This window comes from Taeniopygia guttata, chromosome 1A (genome assembly GCF_048771995.1).
Source record: "Taeniopygia guttata chromosome 1A, bTaeGut7.mat, whole genome shotgun sequence".
Lineage (NCBI taxonomy): Eukaryota > Metazoa > Chordata > Aves > Passeriformes > Estrildidae > Taeniopygia > Taeniopygia guttata.
This window is the reverse complement of record NC_133025.1, coordinates 48,684,724-48,698,802: the sequence shown is the minus strand read 5'-3', so window position 1 is coordinate 48,698,802 and position 14,079 is coordinate 48,684,724. Positions and strand designations below refer to the sequence as shown.

At 36.9% G+C, this 14,079-nt stretch overlaps 1 protein-coding gene across 18 annotated transcripts in view; it reads left to right on the top strand.

Moving 5' to 3' along the window:
- TNRC6B (trinucleotide repeat containing adaptor 6B) overlaps positions 1-14,079 on the top strand; it is a 118,503-nt gene that overhangs the window by 68,080 nt on the left and 36,344 nt on the right. For 17 of the 18 annotated variants that reach the window (XM_041713527.2, XM_030262951.4, XM_030262958.4 and 14 more), the window contains one exon: positions 10,246-10,333. In XM_041713527.2, the coding sequence (XP_041569461.2) occupies positions 10,246-10,333 (88 nt within the window). Of the gene's footprint in view, positions 1-4,234; positions 4,357-10,245; positions 10,334-14,079 lie in introns of those variants that run through there. The other variant, XM_072923381.1, reaches the window with a different exon arrangement.

Here is a 14,079-nt window from a genome sequence, read left to right as displayed (position 1 = left end):
AGGAAGGTTATGATTGCATACTGTCATTAAAATTACAAGATAGTGAGGAACTTTTGAAAAGTATATATCTGTTTTAAGATTGAGCCAGCTAGGCTTTTGCCTAATTATATAAGGCACAATAACATTAAATAGTTATTTGCTATGCTTCACACATGTAAATGCAGGGTTTAAGTTTTTTTATTTCATACATGGTGTTATAGCTGCATTTTACTCATTGCACAAAACACATAGATGTGGTTTAGAATAAGGGGCATCAAAACTTTTACTTGAAGTACTTCAGCAAAATGAACGGATTGCCCAGTGAAGTGTGAGGCCTAGCTGACTGTAAGTGCCAGTTTATGCTTGTGCAGTATGGTGGATTCAAATTGAAAGCACCTGGATCTTTGTCCTGCTTTATTGCAGTCTGGCTGTACAGCTTGTTCTGGAGGCTTTTTACTTGTCTTTAGTCCTGCTTCAGCTCTCAGCTCAGCTGGCCCAAAGATGAAGAGGAGCAGTGTTTGTCCCTGCTAAGAATAAACAATGGTTTTTAGTCTTCAAGAACAACAATTGTTAAATCCCCCATGCTTTATATAACCCTAGTTATAAGCCTTAATTTATGGAGCATGCATTGTAGTAATAAAATATCAAGAATTTACCTGCCTGGCTTGAACTGAACATGCTGAACATATATTTAGGTAGATTTATTTCAAGATAGAGTAATTTGGTGAGATATACACAGTATCTTCCAGACCTGCAAAATATGTTACTTGCTTCTGCTTTTAACTTAGACTTCCTGATAGGGATTAAGACCGTCCTGAAAGTTTGTAACTGAATATTTGCAGCAAGTAACTGAATGAATTTTCTTACCTGTTAAAAATAAATATTGCCTCAGGTAATAAATGGAGTGGAAAATACAAACCTTAATACCTATGCCAAGAAAATCTGAGCAAGCTGTACAGAGTTGTTTGAACTTCTAATAAGTTTAGAAAAACAGCCTTAACTTGCTGGTTCTTCCACCTTAACCCACAACCAATGAATAATAACTTAGTGTGGAAAACCTTGTTCTTAGCTTCACACTGATAAAATTAACTACATTCTACCTTTAGTATTTTGATTTAGTATAATTAAAATAATGACTTACAGTTTGATAAATGTTATTTTCATTACTACAGTGCCCTGAAGCACTGCATGTGGAAAATTTTATAATATTACACAGATCTGAAGGTATGTAATATGATTGTCAGACTACTACCTTGCACAAAGTGTTTTGGTCTTTATAGCATATGAATTTAGAGTGTTTCTTTGGAAACTGAATAAAAGTAAGCAATCAGATCCTTTCCAAAATGAAATGTAAATTATACCACTATGCAGCTGCAAGAGTATCCTTATAATATCCCTATGCAGGTAGAATTCAAGCATTTCACCATTCAATAGAAGCTCCCTGTAAGCACTATGGCTGTGTCTGGGCTTGGTTTGGTGAGGGATTTTTTTCCCAGTAATTTAACAGTCATTAAATAGAAACTGCTTCACTGATACTTATATTTTAATTTTTTTCTTGATCTGAAGTGCCTTCTTAAGTGCCATATCATGAACATTAAGGAAGCCTCCAGTATTTTCAAACATGTTGAAAAGTGCAGCAAGTAACACTGTAATAATGTTGTCCATGTTTTCTTTATTTTTACCTTCCCCTACGATTCTGTCCTGTATCTCTAGATAGTCTGGATCTTTACCAGGATGGATTTTAGGTCCTGATTTTTTTTTTTTAACCAAAAAACACAAATATAAATAAATGTCAAAGTTTTAAATAAATATAGCTACTTGTTAGAGATTCTGTGTAATCCAGTTTTTTACTGTTTGTACAGCCTCCGCTGGTGCCACAAATTATGCTCTGGCAGAAAATGTTTCATTTGAATAAATTGTATTATACTTATTCAGTATTTTTTTCTGAAATGTCACGTTCCAACGTTAAAACAAGTGTCATAATTGTTGTGTGCACTGTGGCATAGTTACCATGGGAAATAGATACATTTCCTGTGACTTTTTTAGTTTTGAAAAAGAATTCTTTCTTGGCATTTAAGGCAGAAGTTTGTAATCTAAGAAAGTACAGAGTTCTTTCGTTAAAATCAAATTTATGCTGTAGTCAGGAGTCAGCATTTCCTTTTTAACTGCAGCTATATTAATAGCAAGTATTCTTTTAATAGCTCTTCTCATGCATACCTACGAAAATGGACTATAAGTTGGCAATAATACTTGTGTTCCAGTTTGTAACCTGTTCAAAGCCCCTGTAAGACATTGGCAAAGCTGCCAGTAGAGCAGCTTGCTTGTGGAATTGATCTGGGCTGCTGAATGCAGTGGTGTCCTGGTACAGACCTGGAGTGGAGGGTAGCTCATTTAGCTACCTGCTACAATCCTTCTGCAGAGGATGTGTCGGTAATTAGTTTTCTGCTCACTTGACCACTAAGTACAGAACTATGTTTTTGTTCTACTTTAATACATTTTTGGAGGAAGTATTCCAGAGCTGCATTGCCAGTCAGTGACACAGAGCTGTTTATGGTCAGCAGTGCAAAGTGCACTGGCAGCTGGGCAGTCTGGTGCTGGTCATGTTCAACATCTGTATTAATGACATGGTCTGTTGGGATGGAACAAACTCTCGGCACCTTTGCCGGTGCTATCAAATGAGGCTGAGTGGTTGACTCCTCTGGAGATTAAGGTTGCCATTCAGGGGGAACACAGTAGGTTCGAGAAAAGGGCCTGACAAACCTCTTGAAATTCAACAATTGTAAATGGAAAGTACTACCCTTGTGTCAAAAGAGCCCCCTGCTATAGCACAGGCTAGACATCCACTGACTAGACAGTAGCTCTGCAGAAACAACACCTGAAGGTCCTGAGAGAGAAAAAGTAATATATGAATCAGCAGGGTGTCCTTGCTATTAAGAAACCAGCCATATGCTGTGCTGTATTAGCAAAGATACAGCCAGTGGGTCAGGAGAAGGGATTCAACACTTTGAGTCCCTCTTTAACATAATGTGTCCAGGTTTGGTTCTCATAGAGGGAAGACACTGATCTTGAGGATTGCCAGTTCTCTCTTCCCTGTGAAATAACTGACTCGTGTCTCTGTAGCAGACACAGGTTCTTAAGTCTTGATTTTATTTTGGTAGCTGTTAACCCTTTTACTGGCCCATGGTGTTTCTTGTGGCTGTCAGAATGATACAGGTAATTTTCTTGGCAAACACTTACAGATAATGCAGCTTTCTACTTGTATGAGTAGTTTTAGAGGAAAGGAATACTTTTTGATAATCACATAAAACCTTAAAGTCCTGAATGGAGCTGTGTCTTGCCAAAGGGGTGTCCTGATAGGATACATTACAGGACGTCTTAATTACAGGCAAATTTCTGACCTTATGTTTTGCCACTCTTGGGCTAATTTTACCACATTTCACAGTTGTCTAAGCACACTTTACCTGTGTCTTTGGTGTGTATGATTGTGCATGCTAGGAAATAAGTAGTACAGATCTGCAAGAGCTCCAAAGTGTTTGAAGCCTGACGTAGGGGAGAAAATGTGCTCAATTCTTACATTCTAGAATTTTGGCTATAGCTCTCCATTCTCATAAAGCTTTTCTTTTTATCAATTGGCTAATATTTAGGAACTTTAGATTGTATCTGGAAGTCAGTTTTTTGAAAGATAGATAGAAATAGTACAGCTGGAAAGGGTAATTCTGCTTAAAGGAGTGAAAGCAAGAAATAGAGTATTTTTTAAGATCATTTTTATCTTTTTAACATATTTCAAGGTTTTCTTATGAGCAGATGACTCTTAGAATTGAAATTGGCCCCCTCCCTCTTCAGATAATATTCTTGCCCCTTCAGTTGCTGAAGAGCTGAGAAAAAACCTACATTTCTGTGAGCATTTGTTGTTATACTGTAGGGCTTATGCCATCCAGTTCTTTAAAGTAAAGAGCCCTTTATGCTCAGTCTCTATAGATCATTGTGCATAGGTGGGTTATATATATGTATGTGTGTGTGTGTGTGTGTGGAATACGCCACAAAGAATTAATTTAACTCTGTTAACAAGTGTAATAACAGTTGGTAAGGAGCATTCCTTTAGAAAAGTGTACTTTCAGCTGTCAGTTTGTTGATGTTGTAAAGTTGGTTCTTCTCTCCAGCAGCGTCCAGTTGCTGATGTTGTGCTGCGATAAAGGCGTATCACTTGGGCCAGATGCGCTGTTTCAAGTACGCAGCTTTCTCACTCTGACGCTGTTTTGGTTTTCAGCCAAGGAGAAGAAAAAGCAGCTTCCTCTTGAAAAGGAATAATCTTTTGAAAATGCTTCTTTAGAGCACTTCTAAAAACACTCTTTAGAAAGTCTTTTTATTTAATACGTGGTGAGTATATGTTGTGTTTGTATAAAATCCATAGCTTTCCCTGGGAGAGAGAGAGGCAGGCTTTTACCTTACATATGGTGTATGTACTATTTACACATGTTGCAAATATGAAAGTCTTAATTTCATACTCCTGAAGGGCTGATTCTTTTTTTGTGATTTCACCTGCATTCAGAAAGTGTGGGACAAGAATCCTTTTACTAGTTGACCAATTCTGAACTGCACAGTTTATCCCTTGCATCGGTACTGCAGTTCTTCAGTGATGTTGTGAATTTCTGTCTCACTTCAAGCAAACAATTTTTTTCTCCTCTTTGAAGTTTTTATATCCTAGGTCTTCAGGAATGCTATTCTGAAGGATCAATTGTTTTTCCCTATAAACATCAGAAATCACTTGGCCTAAAGTAATTTCATACTCCATTTTTGTCAGTTCAGCCTATAGACTGACTTTTGAAATGGCTATCTCCCATGTAAGCATATTTTGTATGGCTGTCTAATTTATGCGTTGCCTAATAAGAGAGAAGGCTGTGATGTTAAGTATTATAACTTTTTTAAAAATAAAATTTATTAATCCCATTTTGACTCTTTTGATCAGCAAAATCATAACTCTTTATTTACATGGCTTAGTCTAGTGGAAGTAATTTTACCTTTTAGGAATATAGGGTCTGTTAGCCCTGGGATTTATTCCATGCTGTGTTACATCTTGCTTCTGTTTGATGTTCTCTTTAAACACACTGGAGCACACTTGCATGTTTGTACATGCCCCAGACTTCTCATGCTGCTCAAATAATGGAGCATGCCTGTTAAGTGGGATATGTTAAATGAAAGTGAAGTAAAATTGTGAGGATTTCTATGCTCCAGTTGTGGTGCATTTAATTTTACTTCATTTTTAGTCTCTGACATCCAGCTTCCTGATATGATATAAAAGCTTTCATCCATTTTGAGCATTTCAAGCTGTAGACTGCCAGTGTTCATTACTGCAGCAAGAAGGGCTTGCACCTCAAAGAACTCACTTGGGAGTTTGTAGTATGGCTTTTCTTCATTGCTTATGGCCCATAGTTCTAATCATCTTATGCTTTTTAATGCATTATTGTGAGTTGAATTTGCTTCCCATATGCTCAGCTAAGTTCCAGAGAAGGTCCAAACAAGTGAAGGTCAAGGACAGAGCTTGATGAAGAGAAAGTGGAAGAAAATGAAAACCACTTGCCAGTGGCAGCAGCAAGGTCTTCATGAAATAGCACTGTTGAAGACATTTTACTTTCCTCTAAGAGATTTTGTCCCTGTATGGATTGGGGGAAACTCCTGTCATGGAAGTTGCACCTGGGCTCGAGCTTGTTAAAAGTGTTTTGCAACACATTGACACACCAGTGTGTGATGCCTAATTCTGCTGGTATCCAGGCTGTATAACTTATCACAGTACCGAGAAAACTCAGCAATGTTGAGAAGCTACGTGCTTATAGTTAGAGTTCACTTGAAATACTTTTGCTTCAAATCTTGACCAAAATTGGATACCTTATTTTTGGATAAATTTCTGATTTAATCAAGTTTTGAGTCTTCCCATCTGTTTCCAAAAGACTTGAAAGGTATTTGGTATTTTGGATCACTAGAGGCTTGTCTGTAAGAAATAGTTATTAAGTTATTAATGACTTAATATTATTAATAACCATTATTAAGTTATTAATAAAATTATTATCTGTAAGAAAGAGTTATTAAGTTTTGCTTCTAAGTGACAGTGGTCTGTGCATGTAAATCATTCTCTGTATATGGTGAAGGCCTTTAGCCCTGGCTAGTTGTGACTGATGCTAAATCTTGAGGGGAGATTTAGCAGTTGTTCAGGCAACATGGTAGCTATATAGATACAAAAGTGCTTCTGGTCCTGCAAGTGTGATTTCAGAATCCCAGTGTTCAGAAAGAGGATGCACAAGCTGGCTCACAATTTGGAAGCAGGTTTGTAAATTGCCCTGTGCTCATCACAATACAGAGAACAGGGTGCACCTGTAGAAGTTTACTGCCACTCCTGTGTCCTAGTGTAGCTAACTCAAGTTGACTATACTGAAATGAGGTAAGGTGTGAGGTCAGGAGGAGGGAAGAGGACTCACAGTTCTGGTAGTGCATGTCTTCACCTATGAGGAACTTCCAAACTCTCACACCATTGTCCTGGGCTGTTGGAAAAGGAACTGGAAGTTGCATGCACTAATGCGTCATTCTAGAATTTTTCATTTCTTACATTTCACTTACATTTTTTGGTGCAGTTTTAGTTTGAGAGTGACCTTACAGGATTATGGGGTTTGTGTAGACTAATACTGTGTGACGCTTTATCTCTGCCTATCTAAGTGTGTTGGCAGCAGATAGCATGCAATATGTTGCACGTCATCTTGTCTCACAGTTCAGCTTATGACAGCAAGAGCTTCGAAGGCAACTTATGTCCCCTTAAGTCCATAATGTTGTCAGAACAACTCTCTAAAATAGAATTTTCTGGAAAAAAATAGTATTAGAATTGTACAGGAAATTAACAATTTTCAAAACAGGTAGATTGTTTTGAGGGAGAACACATTTCTTGAACGTCTGTTTTTGCTTTCTTTTCCCCCTGAATTGGATGTTTTAATCATATGGACTTCACAACTGTTTTCTGTTACGTCTGTAGTTAGTGTAACAAAATTCTGTTCTCTAAAGTAATTTCTTTTGACTTAGCTAGAAGAGGTTGTTTTAAGAACATAGATAAGGTGTGATGCATCACAAGTACTGGGTTTATTTGGGTTTGGGTTTTTTTAGAATGAAGATACTGTTTTGGATTACATTTTACAATTTCTCATAATTTGTAAACTGTTAATTTGCCTTACTTTAAATACCTGGAATTAAAATCTGTAATATGTTTTTTAAATGCTTTTCAGTAATGTTGATTCTAAGATTTTGTGGGAGATCTTCAAGTGAAATTAGGTCATATTTTTAGATCACCACATGCTTTCTTGAAAAAAAAACTAGATTAAAAAGCTGGCTGCTGATTGCTGTTTAGCAGACTTCCTCTTCAGGGTTGTGGTGCGTCCGTGTTGCCATTACAGTGTGCTCATAACAAAGCCCGGAACCACACCCCATTGTATTACTCTAAATTCACTCTGCTTGGAGTTGATGGGTTTTCTCCCCTTGTTGATCTCTTCAGTGTGAGCAGCTGTTTACTGGAAAGCACACGATGGAGCCCTGAGTTTTCAACAGGCCAGGAAGAGCTGTCTTTTGGCTAATGAGGAGCTAATGGGCAACATTATCTCTGGAATAAATAAAGGAGGTGATTGAGGTTGAATTTCTCAGGGCATTTAACACTACAAGTTGTATTCAACAAGCATCTTGCATCCAGCTGAAGAGGAAAATCATTGATCATGAAATAAAAGTTAGTGAAATGCATCAAACAGTAGAACTGGGAAGACAGCACTTATGATACCCAGAATAACAATGAGACACTTACTTACCCTTCTAGTTCAGTGAACTTTCACTGTGGTTGTACATTGTTAGTATGTCTGTAGCATCTATTCTTGCTCTGCCATTTGGAAAATGTAACTTTGTACTTCTGACATGTTTGTGAGGTTTCACCCAGCGCTTTGTCACGAGCTCTGTGGTCCCGGTCCCGTACCTGTGATGTAGCCCAAGTGTTCAGATAGGTCCCTTCCACCTTAGTAGAGCTTACATGAATTGGAGCCTAAATAAAGTTTTGGTAAATGAAGTAAACCAGGTGTTGGTTGCTGCTGTATTGTGGTTGTTGAGGATACACCCAATGGGATATTAAATCTCTACTAAAAGAGCAGAAGGGAAGATTGTCATGCAAAACAACATGCAGCCTTACTCCACATAGATCAAAAAACAAGGCAGCAGCAATAGCAATCTCCATGTCCTAAATTTATTGCAAAGGCAGGCCATAACTAGGTGATTACTTTCAGGCTATGGATCTTTTGTCCTGGAATCCTTTTAGGGCTGCATGTCACTGTAAGCCATAGCTTCAGCTGTGATTGTGAATGTGGTTCTTTTTGCTTTCTTTTCTATTCCCTTCTCATCTGCTCACAAAAGTAAGGAAAGTGCTTTTAAGTAGAAAGATGCCTGTGTGCCAAGCAGTTAATGGAAGTCATTTCATATTTTGATCCTACCATTTTTCTGCAGCTCTTTTGAGACATCTCCTTTTAAACTTCTTTTTAAACATTTGCCCGCTGCAAGAAAGTTGTTTGAAAATTGTGTAGTTAAAACTTGAACTGCAGCCCAAAAGGCATACACAGCTTGACAAGATAAAAGTAGTAAACAATTTGAAGTCATAGCAATTTTGAATGATGAGGGTGTCACAGGAGGATTTTTCATCTTGCTCACAATCTATGACTCAAAGAAAATGAAAATGTCTGTCTCAATGTTATGACAAACCATGCAAAGTACACCAAGCTCCCCAGTGTTTCACTGGAAAAAGTGTAGTAATTGCACTTGGTGGTTACTTCAGGATGTTGTTACTGAGGACCCATCTTGCCTTTATCAATTTTATCCATCCATGAAGCAGGGGAGACCAGCTTCAGGAAACCAGGAAGACATGTATTACTCTCTGTAGGATCTTTGTCATTTAGAGTGTTCTGGAAGTTCTCAATCAAGAAGCTATTAATATATAGTATCTCAAAATATTTTTGTAGGAATCAGTTGCGTAAATATTTCTTTGCACTCTGGCTTCAGAGTATTTAGTGAAAATGAAAAGAAGGTTATTTCTTTTACTGTATAGAGGCAATTCAAGGAAAAGTCTGTACAACATGACAGCAAAACTAACTCAACTCTTTTTTAATCTGTAGTCAAAAAAGTCCTTTGATTTAGGTGTAAATACAAGAAATTGTTCAGTACTATTATAAACTCTGGTTTTGTTTTTAATACTGTTCTGGTTTTTATAAAATTTTCTTCTTAAAGATTGTGGATTATAGTTGTTAGTTGGTTCCCATTTGTAGAGTCTCTGATGCTACTCCTCACCTGTCAAATAATCTTTTTACATTAATGCTCTTTGTCTTAATCTTTCCCTATAAAAAGAAATAAAGTAAGCTGGAAACTTGGCCTTAATTTTTTTTTTAAGAGGTGAAGAGAACTGGTTAACAAAAATTGATTCACCATAGAAACAGCTCAGCCAATAGTATGTATGCAGTAAATTAACTATTCCACGGCACTTTCATATTTAATATAGAACATAGCAACAAGATGATGGCTTGACAACAATAGCAGCTGTATGTATTTTTTTCCTTTTTTTGAAAGAATGTTCTTGTGGGAAAAAATAGATTCCCTGGAAAGTAATTTATATTACAAGTTTCATCACAAAAATTCTGTGGGTGGATACAATAGCCTAGAAATTAAATTAGAGATTTGTATAATAAATGATAGGTTTGATTTGATATGACACTTCTAGTCTCTTACAAGTGACATAGCTACAGGCAATAGAATAATCTCTTCCCCTTGTGAAGATAAATGTTATATCAGACCAAACTATCTTATATTAAATTACAACTTCCCTTTTTATTTTTTTACCATATGAAAAGATTCATGAGGCTCTTCGTTAAATAATAGCATGACCCAATTATAGGAGTACTTTGGCCAAAATGTCTTGAAGATATTTTTTTACTATCAGGCATGTGATTAATTTATATAGAGAGCTGCCATAACAGACATGAAATGAAAAAGAGAATTTTCCTTTGTGCAGCACATGGCATGATAGTGGCCATACTGAGCTAAAAGGTGCTTTTCTTATCACAATTTGACAGAAACCCTCAGATAGAAATTAAGTATGATAAGAGGAATCTGATAACTTGACTGTCTTCCTTGTAGGGAAGAGATTTATAGTATGTGTGGCTCTTATACAACTTGATTGTACTCAGACCAATGTTTTTCATATTTTGGCAGAGAGAAGGAGCAAGAAAGGGAAGAACAGTTAATGGAAGACAAGAAAAGGAAGAAAGAGGATAAGAAAAAGAAGGACTCTGCTCAGAAGGTGGGTTTTGATATTTGAATTCTTTTATCCAGCTGAAACAAACAGTATTGGCAGTAATAAGATGTTAAATTGTTTGTATTTGGACTTAAAAATTGATTGCTTAGACTGGTGCTTCTTTAACGACACTTTTTTGCATCATTTTGCTGCAGCTGAAGTGTTTAACTTGGGTATTTCTTCTCTTTAGAGTGCTATGTAAAATAAAGAATTTTTTTGATACAAAGTGTTTAAGTTACTCAGTATGGCTTCTTTAGATCTCTCTCTACACAACTGCTGCTTGTTTGAGGTATTTGTGGATTGAAATACTGATGGGCTTTTGCAATTCTTGCAGTAAAACTGAATAAATATTTATTAGAGCAGGAAGATGCTTTTTTTTTTTTTTTTTTTTTTTTTTTTTAAATCCTTAAGGAAGTTTATATGAAATATTTACTACTGAAGATTCTGTTTGCGTTTTTGGCTAAGTATTACTTGCATTTTACATTTTATGTAGCTAATAGCACTTTTGCTAAAGTCTGCCAGTTCAAGTCTGAGTTGTGGAAAATCTGTAAGTCACCAAAAATTGGTTCAGCTCAGAAAATGAGTTTGACACTTGGTGTACTAGAAGGTTGGTATTTTGCAAAAAACATCTGGCAGGTTGTTCTACGAATTAACTTGACATATGAGCTTGAGTCTCTTAGGGCGTTATCCATGCTTTTTACTGGTAAAGTCTCAGTATAGGATAGGTGCAACCACCTTGGAACAAGTCCAGCAAAATGACTTTAAGATTAATAAGGGACTGGAGGATCTGACAAATGAGGAAAGGCTGGGAGTGTTATGACTGTTCCTCGTGGAGGAGAGGAGGCTTGGGGTCTCATCAGTACATATTAATACTTTGTGGAAGGGAGTAAAAAGGTGGAAGCACTCTTCTCCACAGTGCCCAGTGGCAAAGCACAAGGCATTATGTACATATCGAAAGTCTGCCTAATCATAAGAAGACTCCTTTTTTGTCCATATAAGTGGCTGGGCAACCACTGCAACAGGTTTCCCAGAGGGGTTGTGGTGCCTCTGTCTTTAGATACTCAAAACTGAGTTTCATGTGGTCCTGTGCAATCCAGTTTTGATGATTTTGTTTCGAATTGAGAAGTCTCTTGGGGCCAGGTGGAGGACAAGGGTGGAACTGTGGATTAAATTTCCAGAGGCTGGTCCTTCCAACGTCAATGATTATGTGAAACTGAGAGCAAAAGGCTTTTCTTTCAGTACTCTGCTTTTCAGTTGCTTCAGTAACAGATCAGGTGATGGAAGATCACAGTGTTCACTCCTACATTCTCTGAGTTTCTGCTGAGGACAGCACAAACTTCAGTTAAATCTTGGCTTATCCAGGGTCCTTTGTAATCTGGCTTTTTCACCAATTTGAGTCTATCAGTTTAAACTGGGTACAGATAAATGTGTATCAGTTGTCTTCATCCAATTGATATATCCCCAAATAACAGTGTGAAAGAGCAGTTGCTACAGATAAGGTCTCTCCAGTGTCTTTTTGCCTCAGTGTTAGTGCTGTTTAATGTTCAAGTTCAGAAAAGGTATGTAGAAACCAGAAAGAGAAGACCCTTATGAATAAAGAGTAGCGACTTGAGGATTATGTGCTGATACTCACTGATAAAAGGGAAACTTGAAAAGGCTGTACTGATCATCTTGATAACAGTGCTGTGTTTACTGAGGAATTGATGCTTTGAATACAAAAGAGATTTGCCAGTTTTCCTGTGTGGTCTCTCACCTAGTAAGGTGTTCAGTACATATTTTGCCACACTCTCAGGAAGGGTAAAGACTAAGTAATTTAATCTCCTAGAAGGCAAACTTGACAGTAATAGCTAGAGATAGCTAAGAATAGCAAAGTAGGCAGCCAAATGGACAAAACATAAATGTGTGTGTTGATTCTTACTGACTGTGGAGGTGTTCACCAAATAAGCAGTGATTTCAGGGCACCATTCTCAAACTAAGTAACATGAAACAACCGTTCTGTCTGGATTGTCTGAAACTTAAAAAATAAAATTTAAAGAAAAATCACGCAAGTTCACAGCTTAAATATACCAGTAGTTAGTGTCCAGGGAGTTATTTGATAGCTTGTCAGTTGGCTGAGATTTATTCCAGCTACCCATTCACTGTAGATGCTTCTGCCCTGCTGATGCTCACAGGCTGCCCACAGAGAGATGACAGCTGTAAATTTGAGACATTGTCACATTTTTTCAGCTTTTGAATTTTAGATTAAAGCAATCATAAAACCAGATCATTTTGACTAGAGGAGAGAGACATAGGCAGAAGGTTTTTTTGGCTTTTTTTTTTTTTCTAAAGTAATTTGTGTTCATCATGTAGAATTTTTCAAGGATTCAGTAAAATGTTTTTTACCCAAGTAGACAAGTTACTAATTTACTAAATGTGTCTACTGTTGACTATAGTAATAGTAATAACTTATCAGCAACACCAGATTGTGTTAATTAATTTTTTTCCCCTTTTCCTTTAGTAGCCAAGCATCAGGGTCAATTAAGTGTGTAACAGAATTTTTAACTGTTACAGAAGATGATGTGATTTGATCCATACAGGACTTTTCATAAGTGAAGTTGAAAATTGATGTGTGGCTTGGTACAGACACGGTTTTGGTACGAATATGTTTTTATTGTCCTTGAGGCTTTGGGATACTATATGTCTGTGAGGTTACAATGCTTAAGATTTTATATCTTAGTGAATGTTACACTTTGTGTGTTGCGGTTTTCATCTTTCCAAAGTAAACAATGCCATAGCAATTTAGTGCAGTTTGTCTTCTTATTCTTTACCGTACAAAGGAGTTCTGGCTTGGTTAGTTTCAACAATAAGCTGCTTTTTACTTGTGCTTTCATTATTCTATACTGTTGCTGTGTGCTTTCCAGAAATATGGACTAGTTCAGCAATTTCTTTTAAGAATAGGTGTCATAGAACCTGACACATGATGATCTTTAGTTTTTTTTCATTATTGTGTAGTGGAACTCATGATGGACAGGTTCAGAAAATGCTACAATGCACACTATTCCAGAGAATATACTAATGATGTCTTTGTCACTACTGTAGATTGAAATCTGCTATGCTGAAACAATGTAGGATACAGATACAAAATACAAACCCATATTGAGTATTTTGCCCAGCATGAATGCTCATTTCAGTCATTGACTTCTTGCTGCTTTCAGTAGATTTACTTTATAGGTGTTGCTGGTCCTCTTTGTGAGTGTGGAAATTAATCCAGTAAGGTTTAGAATTACTTCTCCTTGGAAGAGATGTTCTGGGAAAGGTGAAATGAGAAGATGGCAGAGAGACAGACTGCTGTGGTTACTTCAGGCCCCAACAGTCTACTGTAAGGATACCCTCAACAGAAGGAAGGCTTTGTTACACTTTAACAGAAATACTTCATCTCCAAAATCTGAGAGAACTGTAATACTATAGCACATGTTTATTTGTGCTTTGGAAGCCCATGTTTGGGATGAGGAGGAGGACTGAGTACTTAAAATCACAAGCGAAGTATGATTGTTTCTGCCAAGGACTTTTGCATCAGGCAGAGTTACTGCAGCAGTTGTAGTGCTTTTGAAAACCTTTGATATATATGTGTATATGTAACTAGGAGTACTGTTTAGACTTGTGGTTCATCAGTTGGTTTTCATTCAACAGCAAATTCTGTTCCTTTGCTAATATATTAAGGTTGTGATTTAGCACAACATGTTCAATGTTTGTTTTGCATTGCTTAAAACTGT